Raw genomic sequence first — 22868 nt, 5'->3', positions numbered from 1 at the left:
AACATCGTTCTTACCGAAAACTTAAATAGGCACTCCAACATGCTTGGTCATTTGTGCTATTTATGTCCCAAATGTCGCCAGCTACCTGCTCGCGAAACTCCTCTAAAATTTCTCCCAAAACGAATTGGCTTCAAACCATCTCTCGCTAAAAGCAAAGCTCATTGTTTTCCTTTTCTCCAACACAAAGCAAAACAGTGCCTGCTCACGTCTGCGCGAACGGATGCTCGTATCTATTCGCGGAAATCTTTCAAAGTAATGCCTAAGCATCCCACTGACCCGATTTACCTAATAACTTTGCCAACATTTGACTTCACCACGGAATGCTCAACGTTTCCATCTATATCGCAATAAGAAGGCATTAGGCATAATAACCTGGCCTGCCACATCGAAAGCGCTTACTTGCACTCAACAAACCACGCGAGTATACGCGGGATAAATCGTAATAGCCAAGGATAAGGCTGAGCCATACTTCGCGTACATCCAAGCGGGATATCAAGAAAGAAACACGGACGCCGCTGATTCCTCTCTGCCTCCATTTCACAAGGGACCACCGGCATGATCAGGTGAAATTGCCCTCCTTACGCCGACGTCCGTCCACGCGGCGTTGGCGGCAACGAAATTGGCGCCATCAGCATCCGGCGAATGGTCGGAGGGGTGCGCGCCCGCACGCGCACAGCTGGCCTCGAGTATCCCCCGGCGAAACGTTCCCCGCGAGCGTACCTCTTCCTTTCCGGCGGGCCTCGAGTTCAAAATGGATGCCGGCGGCGTCCTCTATCTCTTTCTCTCTTAGGCCCTCTCCTTTCAACACGCACTCTCTCACCCTCGCCTCGATGTTTCGCAACGATTACTGAGCGCCCTCTGCACCGGCGACGACCGCCGACGTCGACGGGAACCATTACCCGAATTTCCCTTCGGTGTCCTCCTCTTCCCCACGCGATGTCCCGGGATGACCATCGGCGATGGATGCGACTCGGAACCCCCGGAGATGGAAGCCACGAGAGAAGAGGGAAAGCAGAGGCGTTGCGCTACAGGACCTTGGAAGGTAAAGCGGGAGGGTAAGGGGAGTCGTCGCTGTAATGACCACTGATGCGTCACGTTCGCCGTCTTCATTTAAGGCCGGACCTGGAGAGTGAAGCCCCGAGTTCCGTTTCCTGCGAGTTGAAAGCAATCTTTCTTTACGCGGGCAAGCCGCGTGACGGGCGCCTATCCCACGGCAGCAACAGAAGCAGCCACGTGAACGGCACACTAGAAGCAGCGACATAGGTAGCGGCGGAGGATTGTATTAAGCTGTCCCGGCAGAAGCGCCGATCTCTCTCCGTCGACGACACAGATTGCTAGCCATACGCGGAGTCCGGCGAGCCTGCTGAGAAGCGAAGTGAATTACCAGAAAATGACGAAGTTGGGAGTTCTCAACGATATCAGCTTCGTTTCCTCGGGATAGCGGAATCGGGCCATCGTGATTACGGTCTTATTTTTTTTTTCTTCTGTACGCTTTTTGAAGTTGCACGTTCTTCTCAAAATGGCGTTCTAGTTGTTAGCAATTAGGTTCCTGCGAGGCCCGAGGGAGACGTTTGCTGAACTCTTTCCCGTTTGATTCGTTCTGACATTTGGTTTGCTTTTTCGCTTAGAGAAGGTAACTCAGTTGCACTGAACAACAAAAAAAACAAAAAAAACGCAAACTCGGCTCCTCATGCAACCACGCTGCATGGTGCTCCTCCCTGGTCTGGGTTTGTGAAAAGGCACGCAGTCATGTCTTTGGGGACAACGCATTTCAGCTGCTTTTATTTTACTTAGAATTCTCTGGCTCTTCAGCAAAGAGGGCGCCCAAATAAGTCCCAAAGTAAACAAAATAATGACGGCTGCATCTTTTCCCGCTTTTAATTCTACGCCACTACGTTTTCTGACCAGGACGTTGTCGAGCTATATAATCTTCGTTTTGTTGTGCCTTCTGTGATTGAAGCTCTTATTGTCTTGGTTCGTGAGAGAAAACCTTCCTTCTCTGGTGGAAGTTTACGCTCATGCTAGTTGCCGCTCAAAATGTACGTACGTCATCTTTGACGCGGAACTCTTGGACACGCTCTGAAATGTCTAGTTTATGTTACGTGTATTTTCAACATCCTTCATCCTTTTTTTTTTTTTGTGTGTGTGTGGGTGTTACCACTCCACTCTCGCAGACTGGAAACGTTAAGGTGCTCCTGCGGCCGACAGTCTAGACAGACTAATCCTTCAGCAGTTAAGTTTGGAGAGCAGCTCTCGCGCTGTTAGACATAGCGTGCATAATTGCCCACCACAACTCCACTCAACGAGTGTGCTCCGAGGCAAGGATATTTTTCTTTATTTACTCCATCTCATTCGACGGGAAAAAAGGAGCAGTAGTTAAAGAACACGCGATCAGGTCTGTGCAAGGAAAGTAAGATGTCGTAGCACAGCTACACAGTTAGTAGGTTCTTTCTGTTGGTGCGCGCTAAACTGACTTCCATATTACGGTGCACAAGTAGGGGTACTATAAATCCTAGAGGGGTGGTTGGATGCAATTTACTTTCACGCTCATTATCGTCGGCCGGAATAGCATTAGAACGCCTGATTAACCATTCATATTTTTGTTTCATTGTCATTTCTTTCAAATTTCTTTCTCATGTCCTCCTACAATTACTTGTTCTAACTGTACAATATTTCTTTTCGAATAATTGATATTTTTTTCTCAGTCTGTTTATGACAGCTGCTATAGAGAGTCCAACCGCGGCACTCGGGCAGCCCTACAAGGACGAGTTCTCCCCATGCACGATGGGGCTTGGTTATCTAGTCGGTTAAAAGTCCGTGGTAACGGTGGGGCTGTCAATCCACCTTTGTGTTGCAGCAGAATCATGTGATAAGGCTCGGCGCACCTGAGATTCTTATGGCCACTTTTCCTTCTTTACGGCTGAAGCCGTGTGGTGCCCTTCACCGTCGCAGATGCGGAAAAATCTGAATCAGCTGCAAATAGCAGGGCCGAAGTTCGCCGTACTCCTCTAGTTTCAGAAGAAGCGTTGGCCACAGCAAAGCTCAGCCGTATGCTGGGTGGAATTCGAATCCATTGGACAAACCAAAATGAGGTCCAACCGAACATCACCATCAGGGGAACGAAGTGTTTGTCTATAAGAGAGGGAAGCATCCCCTTTGCCCGTTTGGCCGTGTCCGGACCGTCTACTGAGCTGCCGACTGTCAAATGGTTGCTAACGGATGAACAGCGCGTTCGCAAAGTCGAACGGCATCGGGAACGCCACCACAGGGACAGCTTTTTGCTGAAATATTCGCTTTAACAAATAATTTTGACGCTGCAGCTTAAAGGATCCCGCTCAGCGGGCAACCCAAAGTCCCTTATGTGTAGAGGAAATCGGGATTCGTAGAAAACATTTCACGTCACACGCAAAACGACGGAATTGTAAGGTAAACAAATTGCGCTATAAAAAAAATTCGCGGAGGGTGATACAGAACTGGAACTTGGTACCACTGGATTTCGACACGCTGCACTTATGCAACAGAGGCACGTTCATGCGGACTAGTTAGAGCGGAGTTTGCGTCAGTGTCTGGTACTCTTTCAAACATTTTTTGGCACCCGGCTGTATGCAAATGAGTATGTTTGAGATTAGCTAAGGACTAAATGTGATTGCAATAGCGCCCCGCCTCGGTTGTGCAGTGGTTAGGACGCTCGACCCCAAAGATGCTGTTCTCAATCCCGGCCGCGGCGGCCACTTTTCGATGGAGGCGAAAAGCAAGGCGCTCGGGTGCTCTGCGATGTCACTGAAAGTTTATGAACCCCATGTGGTCGAAATTACTCCGTAGCCTTCCACCACGGCGTCTCTCATAGCCTGGGCCGCTTTGGGACGTTAGACCTGATAAACCGAGTCAAACTAAATGGGATAGCACGATAAAGCATGTACCAAAGTGCGTGTTGGTGAGGGGTGAGTGTGCGCAAAACACGATCCGCAAGAGCCATTGAAGAAATGTAGTAAATTAAAACTGATTGCTGGGCCAGTTGGTGCATAGTACCTATTTATGTCTATTTGTGAGTGTCTTCTTGCGTTATTATCCTTTCCTTTATGTGGCCATTGAAGAGAGCGACTAACGATGTCACGTGACGTCATAGCCTTAAAGGCAGAGCTTAAGCGTCCCCCAATACTTTCTAAACAGGTTTACAGAAGCAGTACACTCATAGAAAATAATTATATGGTCCAGTTTCTATCACTTAACGTTACAGGACTACTCAGGTTAAGAACGACGCTACAGTGGAGGGCACCGGAAACTTTCTTCACTTGGGGTATTTTAATTTGCTCTGGCATTTCACGGTTCTTTCTCGTTCGTCGAAAAGTGGTCGTCGTGACCTGGATTTGGTCCCACGTCTTTGGGTTCCAATGCTGAACGCAGTTACCAGTGAGTCACCGAGCCACCGCGACTCGAACAAACGGGCCTTAACGCATATGCGTTTTACCCATAACGCGGATGTTCTCTTAATGACTTTTCTAATTCGCCTTCTGCCCTTTCCTTTTTTTCTCCTAGCGAGACCTGTTATCAACCCGTTCCTCTTCATGAAAAATTTGCAAGAAGGCATGCGGACCACGGTTGTATGCAGCGTCTTGTCTGGAGAATCTCCGATGGACATTGACTGGCTCAAGGATGGGGCTCCGCTCAGCGACATTCACCCGGAGGCCAAAATCACCCGCCTGGGTGACTTTGCCTCTTCGCTCACAATGGATAACGTCACCCGCAGGCACTCTGGAAACTACAGCTGCAAGGCCACATCAGGAATAGCTACGGCTAACTACACAGCGAGGATGGACGTCAGCGGTAGGTAGTACATTACCAGAGTGCTATACAGGCCCTGAGATAGTTTGCAGTGACAGCTCGTGCAAGCGTAGCTGCTTTGGTCGCGTTACGGGCTAGTTCTACGCTATCAGTATGAAGCAAAGCGGTACTATGGTCACCAGACCGAGAAAGCCGCTCTGGTCCAGTCTCCAAAATCTTCGCTCTTAACAGAGTAGAACACGAAATTAAGCCGCTCTATTTCCAGTGTAAACTTTAGCGCTGAAGTATATAACTTGCTGCACGGGTGTTTTTGTGCGCCCTCCGTCGGTGGTCTCTACTTCGATCAGAGCAGTTCTTGGTAGTGCGCTTCCCATTACTATGGCGTTTTTCTCGCAAGTCAGCCACAGTGTCTACTTCGTCTAAGATATCGGAGATATTCATTTTATTAACAAACATGCTTTGGCTATGGAAACATTTATTGTACTTCCCACGCCACTATTGTCGCCTAGGATGAACGAAGTTCACTCGCTCCGCAGCGAGGACTATTCATTCTTGCATAGACATTTCTAAGCTATCATCATTAAATTGCTGAAGCAAAACGCAGACAGATTCCCCAAAGGAAGCACATTTCTTTCTCTGAAAGCATTCTCGATTGTCCTCGAAGGAAATAAGAGCTCAGGATACCAGCGACTTTATTGTGCAGACATGCTGCGTACTAGTACTTTTGTTAGCTATTGTTTCTTGGGAAGTACATGTCAGTGTTGCCGGCTCTGTCTAATATCATCTACGCTTGCCCGTTTGAGTATAAATGTTCTTTCCCTTTGCGCGTTCCACAACCGCACTAGAAACGTATTGAAAATAATAAACGAGAGTGTATTAGCTGGTTATAACATTATGAAAACGTCTCTAACAGGTCACGGACACGGGGAAAGGCATACACACTTATAATTTCCGTGCCTTGTTAGAGCTTTTTTTAAGAGTGACCTGTCACCAGCTCGCACAAGCTTCTGGTTTGCTTAGAGTCTTGCAGAACCGCTGTTGTTGTTTGCGCCCAGAAACACTGCAAATAAAATCTAAGTTCCAACAGCTAGTGCGTAAAGTAAGAGGCATCTATTCCAGTTCTGAATACCTCAATTTATTTTAGTATGAAATGTGAAGTTCGCATTTTTTACTTTATGCTTCCTGCATACGAAACGCAAATAAATGCTCCTTATAGCGGATCTTTCTAGAAATGATTGCTGTAGTTAACCTTTTCTTCGCGGCACTTCTGCGAGAAATCACTCAAGAAGATTACAATTCTACGTCAATGAAGTGATAACGCACAAAGCTTGTCAACACAACGGATAGCAAGCGCAAGTTGGTATCGATAAGACCTATGAAGTCGATTCGACGCTTATAACTAACTCGATCACGCCTGCCCAGGAGAGTAAGCGAGGAAAAGCACCCTTTCTGAAAGCGCCTTTACCTATCAATCGGTTCTTTTTCGCGTAAAAAGAAAAAAAAAAAGAAAGCGACCGGCTCGCGCGCACTGAGCGGGATTTACTGTCTACAGGCGTGTATCAGCGAAAGCCGTTAACGGACTCTTCTCGATCTGGACGTCCCAGTCTTCCCTTCATACCCCGTCTGTGCCCCTGCCGCCAGCATCGCTCGCTTCAGGGCCGTAGCTCAGGACGCTCAGACTTCGAGCTCTCATTGCTTCTTTCTGGAAGCAAGAAGACCTTCGATTCTCTCTCTCTCTGCCATCTGTAAAGAAACCCAGCTCCGAGAGTCGACACAGATTCCCGCGCGGGCACAATGGTCACTTGTTCTCCGAGCCGTCCTCTTTCTTCGCGGGACTCCTTCGCCGCGCGCCGTTAGAGCAGACCGGAGGTGCCAGGAGCAATAGGTAGGCGGCGTTGTTTCCCTCCTACTCTCTGTCATTCCTTGCCTACCCTCTAATGCCGGCTGCCATAATGCCCTACCCGAGCTCGCTCATCTTCGCTGACCTCCCCTGCCCTAGCTTCTAAGCCCCCGCCTGCCCCGAGATACGGACGGCAACCAGTTATACGCCGAGTCACTGTGAACCATTCCCTCTGCTGTTGTGCAGCTTTCACTCTGATCATCCGCTTCTTCTGTTATCTGGAGGCGTACGAACTGAGTGCCGCCGACTGCCCCTTCCCGAACGCGTGCTTATTCTGCGCCCATTTCTCTTAGCCTGCTTGAATTTCTTACCTTACATTCTTTATATATATATTTTTTTACAAACAAGGATCCGGTTTCTTTCAGCTGCGTGCCCCTTTTCCTCTGCTATTCTTTCTCTGTCTAAAATTGAGCTCTCGATTCTTCCTTTTCCTTCCCCTCTTCTTCCCCTTGCCTTTGCCTCCCTCCTACACGCCGCTGGACAACTGCGAACGGCTTGGAAGCGTCGCCGAGATGGATGAAGCAGCCGAGCGATCAATCGTCCACCAGGGGACAGCGCACGGTGTTCGATTGCGAGGCCGATGGGAACCCGCTGCCTGTGCACCGCTGGAAGGTGGCTTACGGTGAGTTGGGATTCCTACGCCCCCTTTTTTCCTCAGAAGGAAGGGAGAGGCCTTCCCAAAATGCGGCAGTCCCGTTCCGCGGCATAACCTCCGCCCGATCCTTGTCGGCGCCCCAGGAGTAATGCGTCAAGCTTTTTGCTGCCGAATGCCGCTCACCGAGCATTCTTGCTCCGCGAAATGGAGCTCCTCTAAGGGAGGGGTATAGGCAACCGGGGTCTTATTGTGATTGAGGCCATCTAGACTTGAGCAGCTTTCTGTCCGAACGCGGAACTCGCCCTTCTAGGTATTTTTATTGTCTCTTACAAAGGAGACAATATTACAAAGGAGGTCCTCGTGTGTAAATGATTTCGTTTTTATTCGTGGGATGTTAAAGGGTAATAATACCAGTTACAGCGAACAACGTATAAAAAGCCGATTTTGTTTTCATAAAATTCAGTCCGCCCTAACGATCTGATCGACGTGAAAAACATTGCGTGAAAATTACTTCGCCTTTTGTATTTTATTTGACATGCTTTTCTCCACAGGAACCAGGTTAAGCTTGAGCAGAAATCTGTCTCACATGAAGTATCTCGAATCAATTAACCTCCGCCATATCAGCAATACGTTAACGTTCTTGTATGTCATATCATAAAATTGCTCTAGCCAAATGGCTTTCACTATACACGAACGAACGTCCCTCAGTTGTACAACTACGAAGCCTCCACATGGTTTAGAACTGCTCCGAGCAACTTAGACCACGCAGTTTACAGGAAATTAGCGATGAACAGTGGGAGGCGAAGCTGGTTCACCAGAGCTCCTTCTTCAGAGTCAACTTATCGGTCAGGCATGGAGGGCCATATTCGCTAATGGATTACTGTTCCTGGGAGAACCACCCGCCTAATCACTTCTTATTAATAAAATATTCTCTCTATCTCTTTCTAGTCAACCCCGTCAATAAAAGCAATGCAAAAAGAAATGTCACAAATAGGGGCATGACATCAGAATACCTGTCTTTTCATCAAAATTATAGCGATAATAAAAAGAGCTTTGTTCATAAACCGTTGACAATATGGCCCGTTAAGTTCTATTCGGTTCGGTTAATGAAAGCAAAATAACAGAACGAACTCGTTCTGCTTAGGTTCATAAAAAAATGTGGAGCGCGTTGACAGGGCGAAGAAACGAAACTCATGTAAGCACTTCAAGACATAATTTCATTTAAAGCAAATCCTGCAGAACGAAAAGAAACGCGAACTCAGCAAAAGCGAAGTTAGTCAGCAGCTCTTCCTGTTCACTTATTCTTGATGTCTATTTTATTCCCATTATTGGTGGCTTCTTTTTTTTTTTTTTTTTTTTAAACGAAACTCCCTTCAGAACACGTTAACAGCGACAAGCACTTAGCGATCTGCTGTTCACACTCTGCTTTGAAAAAAAACAACTTTTTTAACTGCTTCCGTTGAACCATCTTGTTACCAAAACCTTTTGTGTATGTGAGAAAGGATTGAACTTTGTGATATTTTGCACAATCATTACTTGCGAATTGCCGCAAAGGCTCCTATCTCACGCGCCGTGAGCGCTTGCACATAGCAGGTACGGCAGGTGCTTAATGCTTCTGCAGTACCATGAACAGGCAAAAAGCGAAGCTTCTTTCTTTGCCAATTTTGTGTCAGCCTCCGAATTGATTTCCCGTCTAGCGAGAATGGCACGTCAGAACCGATGCAACGTACATTAAGCGCTGCAGACTGTCCTGAACCCACATGCTCAATTTGACAAATATGCTGTCATTAGTTCTTAACATTCTTTTCCATGGTTAAAGCAGGCGAGTGAGGTTTTGAAAGAAACACTAAGTATCTGCAATGCAAGAAGAGCAGTTTTGCTGCAGCACTTTTTTTTTTTTTTTTTGTAAATGTAGAAGTTTCGAGAACAGGTGATAATTGGCATCCGGCGGATGCAGTTTGATCAATTTATCGTGCGTTCTTAAAAATCAATAAAATATTGTGAGCATGGGGCGCAGAATATAAATTAAAGGACTTTTTCATGCATCCTAATATGTTGACGTTACAATGCGACTGACTGCACGTTGTGGGTTTCTTACTAGCAAGAGAGGCGCGTTTACAGATCTGCATCACACGAGAGTTACACGAATGAAGTACGCAGTAGCTTGCTCAGAGCGCTCCTCACGCATCGTGCTACTCAGCGGCTTCGAAAGCCGAAAATTAAGCAGTCGATGACTCAATCATGTCACCGCAAAAATCACAAATTCGCGTTGAATTCCTGCTAAGCGCTGCTAAGTGAGGCCACTAAATGTTGCATAATATTTTACCGCTTTCACAAACCACAGGAAGCCGAATCCTTGCATTCATGGTATATGAATAATGTTGCACGCATGTTCGCGAACAAATCTGCTCGAAAAGTTAACTTCATTCATTATTAGCTGGTGTTCATGGCAGCATATTAGACTGCATTACTCCGGCAGTTGGGAAAACACCGCTGAAGACACGCCAGTTGTCTTTGCAGCTTTAAGGTTTGAAGTCCTGTAAAAGGGCGGGAAGTGCAAGAACGATCATTGAAAGCCTATTAACGACTACTTAAAGTTTAGCAACTCTCCGATTTAGCCTTTGGATATAGGTTTTCGTTAAAGGAAATGTTCATATTCAGGTTCAGTTTATTCAGGACTACGTTTAGATAATGTAAACGTCGAAAAAGGGCCAAAAAGTCGTTGGTCTGACAGAAACCGTGTTCCCATTAAACATAGAAAATCAGTTTTGAGTACAAAATCCAGGTTTCTAACATCCGCGTGAAGAAAATGTTTTTAAATGTTCGCAGTATAAAAGTTTGTCATCAATCAACTTATTGTGCATACGCGTGTACTGCCAGTCTCAGATATTGCATAATGCAGAGGCGAGGCGCCTTACTACTGTCGGCTGACACATGGTATTACTACGTTTGACGCTAACTATGCTTTATTTTTTGTACTGGTTAAATGAACAATAGCAAGAAAGTGGCCCCATTATTGGACATTGCGGTGCACCTCGCCTTTAGTCAATTTAATGAAAACCTTAGGAATAAATGCTTAAGGTTTCACGCTGTTCCTGTAAATTTCACGGTAAGCGGTGCTTCTCGCAAGCCTCAGCCCCTATTTTACTGATATAAGTATGTCCTATAATACGTTCAATAAAACCATTTGGCTGGTTCACAATGCATACGAAAGCACGTAGCGGACGCATGCCAGTCGCCTATGTCAGGAGCTGCAGAGCTAGAATATTTGTCGCCTACGTAGTTTTCTTTCTGGCGCAGCGTGGTAGAAAATTTTGTGCGTGTTATGGAAACGCCGCTCGTTACCATAATGAGTTTAGCATATTTCCTTTTTGAAGCTCCGCTCATACTTAAGTAGTGTAGTCAAGCTTACTACCCAAGTTCTTGCAAAGATGCCACATTCTTTGCAGGCTCTAAGTAGTTTTGGTGTTGAAAGATGTTAAGCCTGTTTTTGGCTAAGATTATCCTGCCTTAAAGAAAGTAGTTAACTGCAACCGTTCTTCCAGCTAAGCTGAGTGACGTGAAAATAGAGCGCTAGTTCCGTGGTTTGAATGAGAAGCAACACATTAAAGTGGTCGTTATTTACGCGCGAAGAGGCAGTCATTCCACGCGGTTATAAACAAGATGAACACGAAATGCGTTTGGCCCGATAATTAAAATGAGATATCGGTCATAATAAGTGTGCCCCGAGAAACCCAATTAGCTTAGCTCATTAGGCTGTGAAGCCTAACGCGCTAAACATTGCGAGAAAAAGCACAAGTTACTTCGTTAAGAAGGACTTTATTCCTGCTGAATGCACAGAAGTTCTTAATATTACTTAGAAAACTGGCGCCATTGGTTGTTCTTAGTGGGCACTCCATCCATCGTTGGAATGTCTGGAAGAGGAAGTACGACGGCAGCGTTAGAAATGTTGCCAAAAAGACTGCATTTTTTTTATTTTATAATCACAATTCTACTAATAATAAAGCTGCAGGATATAACTTGTAAGCTACCAGATGTAGAAAAAATGAGGCATTCATTATCAGGTGCAAAGGGAGCCAAAAGCCACGACAGAGTTTCTTCCCTATAAATCATCAAAGAATGTGTGTGTGTGTGTGTGTGTGTGTGTGTGTGTGTGTGTGTGTGTGTGTGTGTGTGTGTGTGTGTGTGTGTGTGTGTGTGTGTGTGTGTGTGTGTGTGTGTGTGTGTGTGTGTGTGTGTGTGTGTGTGCGTGTGCGTGTGCGTGTGCGTGTGCGTGTGCGTGTGTGTGTGTGTGTGTGTGTGTGTGTGTGTGTGTGTGTGTGTGTGTGTGTGTGTGTGTGTGTGTGTGTGTGTGTGTGTGTGTGTGTGTGTGTGTGTGTGTGCGTGCGTGCGTGCGTGCGTGCGTGCGTGCGTGCGCGCGTGTGTGTGTGTGGGGGGTCAAATAATCTGAAATAATACTGCAACGAAGAAGGTAAATCTAACGGTTAGTCAATTGAAGAAAAAAAACACATTCCACCGCTGGGATCCAAACCCGCAACCTCCGACTTTCGCGCCCAATACTCTATCGACTAAGCAATAACGCAGATTGTTCAGTCTTCTACTTTCTTGGGTATTTATGTTGCGTCTACCCTATCCTTGAAAGTGTTCACAAGCGTTAGCCTCGTTCATGCGGGGGACGTAGCAAGCCCTGTGTTACCGCTAGTGGCACGTAGAACGAGATCTAATGAGCTGGGTGGCAGGTTCAAAGTGTACCGTGATCCGGGGTGTGCAATTGGCGCTGCAAATTGAACCCGCGGTGTCGACATCGGACAGCGTGGTTGATGTTCTCTGATCATCCAGTCTACACCGGCTGTAACTCAACTGTCCCGACGGCACGCTTGTGGCCGACGTCTTCTGGTCTTTGTTCCTCACCCGTTTCATGGCTTCCAAAGGCTCGTTGCGTGCACGGTGTTGTGCCCGGCTAAAGTCGCCCAGAAATTCAGCCGTACGCCAAACTTCTCCGGTGAACGCCTCCTTCACAAAATCTGAATACTTCTTTGCATACCACCAGTGCACTGGAAGCGAGTCATGCCAAGGGGAGAGAAACGACGTGTTTGAACATGAGCTGAGCATCCAGACAGCTCGGCACCGTGGCCCAGGCGGTGGAACCCTTCTCGCTCCACCGCCTTCTCGCTCCGCGGCATATTTGGAGCAAGAGCGCAGCAAGCTCTCCCATTGGCCCCGCGAAAGTGCTGCAGTCGGATTGGACATTTCGGTGTCAACGGTTTCTCGGTTTACGGAGACTCAAGTGCTTCCGCTCGAGACTCCGAGAGTGAGTTCGTCACTAGCGTCCATCGGGTGCAGTTCGCCCCCTGAGAGAACGGACGCGGCGGAATCTCCCCGGCCGCCGTTGCGCGAGCACCGTCGCGTATGGTTATGTTAGCTTTCGGCCCCAGAGCCGATCTCGTTGTGCAAATGCCTGTAAATAGTTTATAAAGCTTTTTCTTCATCTCATCAGCACCGACTCGGATCCATCGCTACCGCCAAGCTGACTGCCCTCGTTCACGAAACGGGTGACGAGCGCTGCGCAACATACTCCTTGGCACAACCCTGTTGACGGTGGGATAGTGTGTGATAACCCCACCGGCACAACAAGGTTACAATCTACTGTTTCCCGGCGTCTCGATCGCAAGGAAAAACTCCGCACGAAACGGTGCATCGCGAAACACGGGCGCATAAAGAGACCCGCATGAAGCTTCTGTCAAGGCGGCGAAAGCAAAACAGCAAGAAAAAAAATGACAAGGATTCAATGCTGCTGAACCAGCATGTAGGGTACCAAGCTGAACCGAATATGGAGCAAGAGCACTAGCTGCGGGTGACCGACTGTTGTTGTTGTTGTTCTTCTTCGTCTTCTTCGCGGCTGTTCAAGGTCATTCGTGACTGCGGCCATAGACTACGAGATGAGCCGAAACCTGGCGTAGTATTGCTGTCGCAATAAAACAGAAGTGACGTGCTGATACGCCAGCCAATTGGAAAAGCGGAACGGCGCGCTTAGTCAGAGATCATTAACGGCGTTTGGAAAACTGGCGTGCGCAGCCATCCCGCTTGAGCGAAACCATTTTGAAGTAGCGCAAATTGCTCAAAAAGAAAGCACTTTCAGACCAAGCCCAAGATGGCCGCAATCGCCACCTGCAACGCCCGCGGCGAGTGCGGAAATTTAGAACACCATTCCTCTCTTCGGGGGCCTTTCGTGGCTGCCTTGACGTTATGAAAGACGATTTTATCGCATTTCTTGACCGAATTCAGCGTTATTTATTTGAGTGCTGGTGCTCGGAAAGATAGACGTTCCGAAAATAAGTTTTTCTCAAAATCAATTTTTTTTTTACCATTTTCGACCGTTTTAAATTCGCCTCTCCCCTTAATCCTACGGCTGTTATCGTTAAGAATTTCCGCTAAGAGCATGCTAAGAGAAGCCCTCTCTCCCTCGAGACCGGCCGTAACCTAGGGTGCCTCACATCGAAGCACCGTATATACACCTGAATTTTGACCAATCAAAACCGCCGTTTTTTTTTTATACATGGGGCCTATGGAAATTTCGTAACTGGTAGTATCAAAGAGCTCTGCTGAGGCTGGTATCAGTGCGTTTTAATTTTCAATAAACTTGTGACGTTTTTCCCCGCCATTAACACCAATAACAGCCTGATCAGTATTGTAAACTGATGAAATTGGGTAATAAAATGGTTTTTGTTGGGAATTATTCGTCTATGCTCATTACCACCAGTAGCTACATTTTTCAGCCTCTGCGCTCGTCAGGGAAGTTGCCCTGAAAAAATCAGAGAAAACCTAGAAAAAACGGGGATTTTAAAAATAGTGGTTTGCTAGATACCCTGGATTAAGAAACTATGTGGTTGAATGCAATGCGGTTTACACTGCTTCTTTCAGTCGGCTTCAATTTTCGAAGCCAATGACCATCGGCTGCTGCTGGAGCGGCCGCGCTATAAGGTCCAAACAGAAGGTGTTTCCAAATTCACCGCAATGTAAATCCAAAAATATGAGACAAGTGAACCTATTGAATTATTAATTTTTTGCATGAGTTGGTTTATAAGCTCATCAGTTCAGTCGTTCAGTCGTGTCCGACTCTTCGTGACCCTATGGACCACGCCACGCCACGTTTTCCGGTCTCTCACTATTTTCCTAACATCACATAACTTCATCTGCAGCGCCTCGAGGATGCCATCTAACCATCAGGTACGCTGCCTACCTCTTCTCCGGTGACCCTCAACCTTTTCGAACATCACATCTTTCTCCACTGACTTCTATCTTCTCATGAGATGACCAAAGTAGCTGAGCTTTAACTTTAGAATTTGACTCTCCAATGAGCAGTCAGGGTTTATGGTCGACAATATCGACTGATTTGATCTTCTGGCAGTCCAAGGAACTCTCAAGGTTCTCCGCCAGCACCACAATTCAAACGCGTCAATTCTTCGGCGGTCAGCCTTCTTCACAGTCCAACTCTCGCATCCGTACATCACAACTGAAATACCATAGCACGAGTTATACGGATCTTGGTTGGCAGACTAATGTCTCTGCTCTTTACTAGGCGGTCAAGGCTAACCATTGCTCTCTTTCCCAGAAGCAGGCGTCTCATAATTTCATGGCTGCGGTCTCCTTCCGGGGTAATCTTGGAGCCCAAGAAGAGAAAATCTGTCACAGCTTCCACTTTTTGTCCCTTGATGCTCCAGGACTTGATAGGGCAAGACGCCATGATCTTTGTCTTTTTGGTGTTCACTTTAAGCCCAAACTTCTCACTCTCTTCTTGTACGCGCATCAGAAGTCTCTTGAGTTCCACTTCACTTTCTGCCATTAAAGTCGTATCATGTAAGCTCATAGCTAGCGAATATTGTTCATAATTTACTGAAACCGAATTTTCGAAGTGGTCCCCTGGCTCTTAACATAATTGTTAACCGTTGTTAGATACATACGTCTGACACTTAAGTGAGCTGAACGTGCTTGGGCAATACATGGAACGCTTATGTTGCGGCGTTAGCGTTTTATATTCACCATTTAAACCGTCTGGTAATGTTGGATACGCCACATTTATTCTGCAAAAGTTCTCCGGCTACGACCGCCCAGCATTTTTTATGTGCGCACTTATCAATAAATGTAGGACACAGTTTTGGGAGATTTTTACGATACAATCTATCTTGATGTTTTTGTTTTTAAAAAGCACCACAAAGGCCGCTATGTAACAGGGGACTATCAATATCAAAGTAAAGTTCACAAAGGATTCCGTTAAAGTCGATGTCAAGCTGAAGAAAAGTCTGTTGGGATCTCGCAACAGTGAGCGACAAAATTTACCCGAGCTCAGTGGCAAATATTGCAGAGGGAGAATATGCGCATGGTTGTAGGTAAACAATGCAACTGCGCTTTTTAACAAGCATGAACTCGCAATAATAAACCCTGGTATTTTACAGTCAATTCGGGAACCATCTCATCCTCTGTTTCGTCTTGTATATACCATGTTTCCCAGCTAAATCGAGTAAATTAAAAAAAAAACACAGAGTATTCCATCTCAGCGAGACGAAGTGAGAGCTGTTTAGAGTCACCTCGCCTTAATTATTTATTTCGTTCACCAAAGTTGATTAGTTAGTAAAGACTAATCATCCACAGTTTTATATGTATATATGACTGGACGTTTGTTCCGACGAAAGCCAGTCCCGGGGCCGAAACGTGAAATACATGCTCGTTTCCTTCACCACGTCTGACTTTTTTCGAACACACACACACACACACACACACACACACACACACACACACACACACACACACACACACACACACACACACACACACACACACACACACACACACACACACACACACACACACACACACACACACACACACACACACACACACACACACACACACACACACACACACACACACACACACACACACACACACACACGCATATATATATATATATATATATATATATATATATATATATATATATATATATATATATATATATATATATATATATATATATATATACAACCCCCGCCGGGTTGGCGCAGTGGTTACGGCGCTCGACTACTGTTCCCAAGGATGCGGGATCGAATCTCGGCCTCGGCGGCCGCTTTTCGATGGGGGCGAAAAGCAAGGCGCCGGTGTGCTGTGCAATGTCAGTGCACGTTAAAGAACCCCAGGTGGTCGATTTTTCTGGAGTCCTCCACTGCGGCGTCTCTCATAGCCTGAGTTGATTCGGGGTTTTAAACCCCACAAACCAAACCAAACCAAACCATATATATAAATCATCGCTTTCATCACTTTTGATCACCAAACTCTGCAAACCTTCAGACAGACAAACGTGTTCCTTGGAGTGCGTCCCTTACGTCTCTAATTCTGATGACATCAGGCTGAATTTCACGCCGGACTTCTTTTCTTTATAGCTTCTTAGAACCGACTGAGTCACCGAGTATAAGAGGCTGAGCACAAAAAACTGCGTGGAAATAATGGAACCAATTGCACACACAGAAGGCGAAAAATTTTATCCCGCAAGCCTAAGCGGTAAACTGCGCAAGGGAGAGGACGAGCTTGATTCAATTTTATTGATATGAAGATAGACGGCCTTGGAAAGCTTCTCCGCTTCTAAGGGACGGCAATCGGAGTGTCTCATTCGGCCCTTGCTTTCATCTTTCTCCATTCAGGCAAGAAGAACGAAAAGGTGTCTGAGTTCCGGAGCGTCGTCAGTAGCCCCCACATGCACGTGCTGGAGAACGGATCACTGGTCATATCCGAGGTGACGCTCGAGGACCAGGGTCACTACCTCTGCGAAGCCAGCAACGGAGTCGGACCTGCCCTGTCTGCTGCCGCCTACCTTGACGTCAACGGTGAGACTGACGGATCACAGATGAGCACTCTCCTTTTTTGAAGCAACTTGTGACCTACCGGCTTCGGATGTTCTACCATAAATCGATTTCACTGCCAGCAGCTCTTTTGGCTCGAATGGCTTTATTAACTCTCCTCTTTATTTAGATGAGCCAAGTTGTTTCTAGCCAGATGGCGAGGCCATAGCCGCACTGTTGTTTAATCTGTGCTGCCCCTTGTCCGTCTGAGCTGGCATATAATAGACAACCATTTCCAAAACAACAAGGTTAAAATTTCATAAGCACCCACCCAAAAAGTTACAGGGCGCCAGCTGAATTAATTTGTTAGAATAATTTCTTGATTTCGCTTTGATAAATATCTCATTAAACAATGCAGCGTTAGTTGCTTGTCCTGTTCTTGCCTATAGAAAAATGTTAACTTACTCCTGCCCAAGTTTACTTTGTTCACAAATCGGTTTTGGTCCTATCATTGTCTTCGCTGCATTCAGAATAAACAAACCAATATATTTTAGTATTCTTGCAATCTTGCTACATTTTGAAGACAGCGCCCTCCTGAAAAAAAAATGCTTTTCTTTGTTCTCAAGGTTGCCTACTTGAAAACTTTCAAATTCTTATATAATAAAACGGTGCCAAGTGTATCCGTTCAGCCTCATTCCCAATTTAGCGTGCTGCCCACCCTTTGCGGCTTGCAGCCTTGCGTGAATGGTTTATCATGAGGGCCGGGACACGGTCCTACTAAAACCGTATTGCAGGCCCTTTTAAAGGTCTTGCTTTTTTTCAACAAGGAAATTACTATGCTCGCCTCGCTGCCTACCGATGTGCATAAATGTAATCGCGTGAAAACTGGCGACGCTTGACTGCAAACATTAGGCACATTCATAATTTATGATCAGCTGTGCACTTTCTCTCTCCGTTTCATTTCTCAATGCCGCCATGTGGCCATGCAGAAAGTAAACTGTGTAAGCGTTGCGCACATAGGGTGAAGTAAAGCAATAGCGTGTTGCATCACATAGCCTTCAGTACGAAAGCCCCTCTTGCCTCGCACGATGCATTTCGCGCATTTCTGGATTCCACCAGCCCAACCGTTCGAGTGTTGATGTGGCAATAACTAAGCCTAGCTTCGCTGTACATATTTATACTATGATTTTATATGAGTGGCCATGAGCACGATGAATAAGTTCAACGTCAAAATTATTAGGTCGAATTGGCACTAATTATACCAGTGTAAAGCATGCAGCTTCAGAAATTCTGAACGCACAATGGCGTAATTTCGGTTTCTTACGCATAAATCGCCTTGTTAGGGTTATTTCAATCAAATAGGCCTAGATGAGCATAAAGGTCTGTAAGATCACATTACAGCAGTATATTTGCGTCTTAGCACAAGTTGTCCGCAAATTACGTTTTGCTGAACCTATTTGAGGATTATTGGCGTTACCCAAGCCTTATCAGCATAACTAAGCATATTTGTTGCAACAGCGCTCCTAGCTTTCACATGTAAAACTTGCTCCCAGCTGTGGCTAACCCTCTGCCATTATTCCATTTTCCTGATTTTTTTTTTTTGCTTTGATCTTAAGTTCAATATAATTTAAAGCACTTATAACTTTTGTAAATCTGCAGTATGCGTTCAGTTACGTGAAAAAAGGCGATGCACACAAATGCACATATAATGACGAGATTCATACCCATTTGTTTGCTGATCGCTTCGCCACATCAACAGTAATTATGAGATAAAGCACGCTTTACGCCGAAGGAACTTTCAGTCCGCATCTGAGCAAGGAGAGATAGGGGCGTTTGCCCCGCGCACGGTAAGTGCTGCATACAAACAAATTTGCTTTATACATGATACTCAAAGAAACCTAGTACAATTGTTGAAGTGATTGTTTTATGCTTGCTGAATTAAGATACGCATGAAATTTGGAGTATTATACTTAAATATTAAGAATGTGTACATTGCTAATATTTGAATTTTCACAGTAATTTTCATGGTAGAATCGAGATACAGAGTCGAAATACGGCGCTTGAAGCAGATAGGACTGTTGTTCCTCTTCCGTCAAAAAACACCCTTAAACTATCTAGGGCGTTTTATAAAGGGTTCAACATAAACTAAAATATACGGAGTGTTCAAAAAGCCGCCACTCAATTTATCCTTAAACACAATGCAGCCATGCGTTCAGTATCTTGGAAAGTAACCAGCAACTACGATTCCACAGTATCGTGGCCTGTTAAAGCTTTTCTACACAAATATTTCTTGGCAAGAGATTCCATGTGCCTTTGTTTTCAAAAAAACGTCCACGCATTAGTCATTTCACAGACTCTGAATTGGTGCAATTTCTTCTCAGCTCATATTATAGAAACAATCTGGGTTTAAAGCACGTTTCAGGTGGTCTGTGCTTAACAGAAGAAATAAACAGAATGAACAGGCTTTGTTCGGAACAAACGAGTAGAATAACACCTTATTTTGAAGCCTTGTGTGGTGGCACCGGTGTTCATTGGCGTCAATCATGTTCTGCAATGTGTAGTCTCGATTCGGGAAAATCATGATATTTTTGTAGGCCCAGGCGCATGTGCTTCCTAACCTCTCCTTGACTCTTATGTGACCTTTCTGTAAGCAAAAAAAAATTATATGAATTAAATTAAATGTGTCGTGGGAAGTAACGCTGAATCGCGTTTTCCTTACTTTCCTTCAAATTCATTTTATTTTGATCGGCAGGCACTTCTCAAACTCGGGACATTTTTGTCTCCGTTCAGTGTTGCCGCTTATGGCACGTTTATAGTTTGTCTGATTTACATTAACACAAATCAGGGAGGGGAGAGCTGAGTACGGAACAGCCAACTTCTGGCGCTTTAGCAGCCAAGACGCACAAGCTGTACTCAAGGGCGCGTGACAAGGGCTCTTCGTCTCTTTCAAAGTGCAGTTCCTCCGTACTTCACCGAGGAGTTCGAGACGAAGACGGTGAGATCCAAGGACGACGTCACAATTTCCTGCGAGGTGTTCGGAGAAACCCCGCTCACGGTGACATGGTCTAAAGATCGAAAACCCTTCGGAGACCTCGCTCTTCCACGGTACGCGCTTCCTCCGCCTACTAACTCATAACCCACTAAGCTATATATTAAACATGAAAAGTTAAAGCATTAAAAGCTACCAAGTGAAAACAGTGAACTTTAGGTGTAAAAAGGACCCCCGCCTGGTTTGCTTTTCAAAATATAGGGTGCCAAAATTGAGCTTTCAAGATATTTAAAGCAAACACAGAGCACAATATATAAGCTACTACATACTTCACAACTGGTTTCTGATGAACATGGATCCTCACGATTGGGATCAGTTCTGAACGATGCGATGCCTACGAATCCGCTGTCTTCTGCGCATCGAGGCACGGGCGCTTTGGATTAGATATCCTGCTGTGTATGTCTTGTCATGTAAGGGATGGATGGTCTATTGTTCGATAGGGCTGGCGTACGGCGCGAGTGCGCAGACGACATCAACGGAGACGATGCGGTTTGACTGACCGTATCATGAACATCCTTCGCCTTATTAACCCAGAATCTCTACTTCGCCTTATTAACCCAGAATCTCTACTTTTTTATCGATCTGTATCTAAGACGTTACGATGTGCATTAACCAGGGAAACGCTTAAGTCACAGTCTAACCATGCTCATTAAACGTCATTATGAGGATGTATTACTCTGAAGGGTTTCGTTAACTGTTCTGTTTTCCTTAATATTTCGGCTTTGATCATTTTATGTACACAGCGTAACAATTTTAGCTAACCACCGTTTCGTAAATAGTTAATAATTGAAATATCCCATATTCTTTCTGTAACAGACTAACAAAACTATTAATTCTGCTGCTTCTTTCGACTTTTCTGTGCGATTAAATGTACTTGTAATATTTTACTGCAGGTGTCACATGGTTCAAAAAGATTTCCGAAATCCCTACCCCCCCCCTCCCCCCCCCCCCCCCCAAAAAAAGAGAAAAACTTACTAGTTCAAAAAAGAAAACAATACATGTGAGTAAACTTCCAGCCACTGTTCTATTCGGAGATCACTCATTACTAAGAAAGTGACATTAGTGAGTAAGTTGCGAATGAAGCTCTACAAAATTGATTGTTTTAGGCTAGTCTCAACGGAAACTTCAGTGCTACATGAAAGCCTCTCTCGAATCTCATCATGGCGAAGCATATCTGGAGCTTTTTCGTGGAGTAAAATGATTATGCAGTTGAGCCCGCTTATAACGGCTGCAGTTATAACAAATGCTCAGTTATTACGACCAATGGTGGTGATAGCATCAAAATATACATTACAGCAATGACATTGCATTTCAGACAACAAAATATGTGACCGCGCAAATCGATTAGAGCGAATGAAGAAGCGCCGCCGTAAGCTCGATCACTGTGTCTGCAAAATTAGCACTTCCTGCCAGCTCAACGATCGAGGAGTTTTCTCAACCTTTCCCAACATCAAATCTTTCTCCAGCGACTCCTCTCTTCTCATCAGATGACCAAAGTAGCTAAGCTTTAACTTTAGAATTTGACCCTCTAATTGACGTGTTCCCTACAATGGCACAAAACACACCACCTTACTCTTTGGTTTTTGCCGCCAGCGGCCATGGGGAGTTTGCTGCTGCGGCGCTGCTGTCCAAAATCAATGACCTATCTACCTGAACAACCACTGGTTCCTAACGACCTGGGTCATTTACTAGAAGGCGAGGCATACCATTCCTGCGACAGTTTTCTCTCTCTCCGCGAGATGAACAGCGAGGAAACGCCTGAGGACTTTCCATGCAGACGGGAATCCAAGGAAACCTTTGTCTTATTAGTTCTATAGCTACTCTGTGCAATCTCCAGTTCAGTTATCTCTTCGAGCGAGTGTGCAATTTTGAGCTCCCGAAGCAGGATCACGTACGAGGATAGAGCGATTGGCATATGTCTGTTGTTTGAGGCCGACTCGGTTCCGTAATGGCCGCTGCGGCACCACCAGGGACAAACAGCGGTGAGAGATACGGCCGGTACGAGATGCTTTAACGACAAGGGCCGACAACCACCCCGTTGTCGTTTACCGCACAAGCTGCACGAAAAAGCGCGCCGTAATTTATTCATTGTTGTTTTTTGCCCCTTTCTAAGAACGCGACGGCGGCCAGAACGCGGCAGGAATAGGAGAGCAACAATCGCGCGCGCGCACGTAAACACGCGCTCGAATGCAGCGCGGAGCAGACAGCAACATGCGTTTCAATGCAGCGCGAAGCAGACGACGTGGCCGCGCTGCGCGGAGGTTTTACCAAGGTCTCCACGGAGGGCGATGGAGCACAAAGCTGCGCAGTGCCTCCTGGCCGAGGTTGTCTCCCCTATGGCTTACTGACCTAGCCTGTCACGCGGCATGCGTTGCGTCGCTGTATGCACACACAGCACTCAAATTATGCCTTACTTTTTTGTACATCATTCGCACGAACACTGGGCACATTGTGCCCTATTGGCGTCGCATAATAATCGAACAAGTGCAGAGATCCCAATTCAGAACTCTTTGTTCACATGTGTGGATAAAATTAAGGCTGTCTGGATTGAGGTAACTGCGCAGGGTGTCGCATATTGCTTCCATAGGGCAGAGTTTTGCACCCAGAAGCGACGGATGAGATTGTCGGACAGCCTCGTGAACCAACAGAGGGAGCTGTGGCAGTGCGTCGTAGGCGTGCTACTGGCCGGAGCGTGTGATTTTTGGTGTG

At 45.9% G+C, this 22868-nt stretch overlaps 1 protein-coding gene across 1 annotated transcript in view; it reads left to right on the top strand.

The window, feature by feature from the left end:
• LOC146193960 (cell adhesion molecule Dscam1-like) overlaps nucleotides 1–22868 on the top strand; it is a 570478-nt gene that overhangs the window by 488534 nt on the left and 59076 nt on the right. The window contains exons 9-12 of the mRNA XM_084600659.1: nucleotides 4537–4824; nucleotides 7185–7304; nucleotides 16973–17155; nucleotides 20068–20215. Coding sequence (XP_084456785.1) covers nucleotides 4537–4824; nucleotides 7185–7304; nucleotides 16973–17155; nucleotides 20068–20215 — 739 coding nt within the window. The remainder of the gene's footprint in view (nucleotides 1–4536; nucleotides 4825–7184; nucleotides 7305–16972; nucleotides 17156–20067; nucleotides 20216–22868) is intronic.

Source organism: Amblyomma maculatum, chromosome 4 (assembly GCF_055883805.1).
Source record: "Amblyomma maculatum isolate TAMU_Amacu chromosome 4, ASM5588380v1, whole genome shotgun sequence".
Lineage (NCBI taxonomy): Eukaryota > Metazoa > Arthropoda > Arachnida > Ixodida > Ixodidae > Amblyomma > Amblyomma maculatum.
This window is presented reverse-complemented; position numbering and strand designations above follow the sequence as displayed.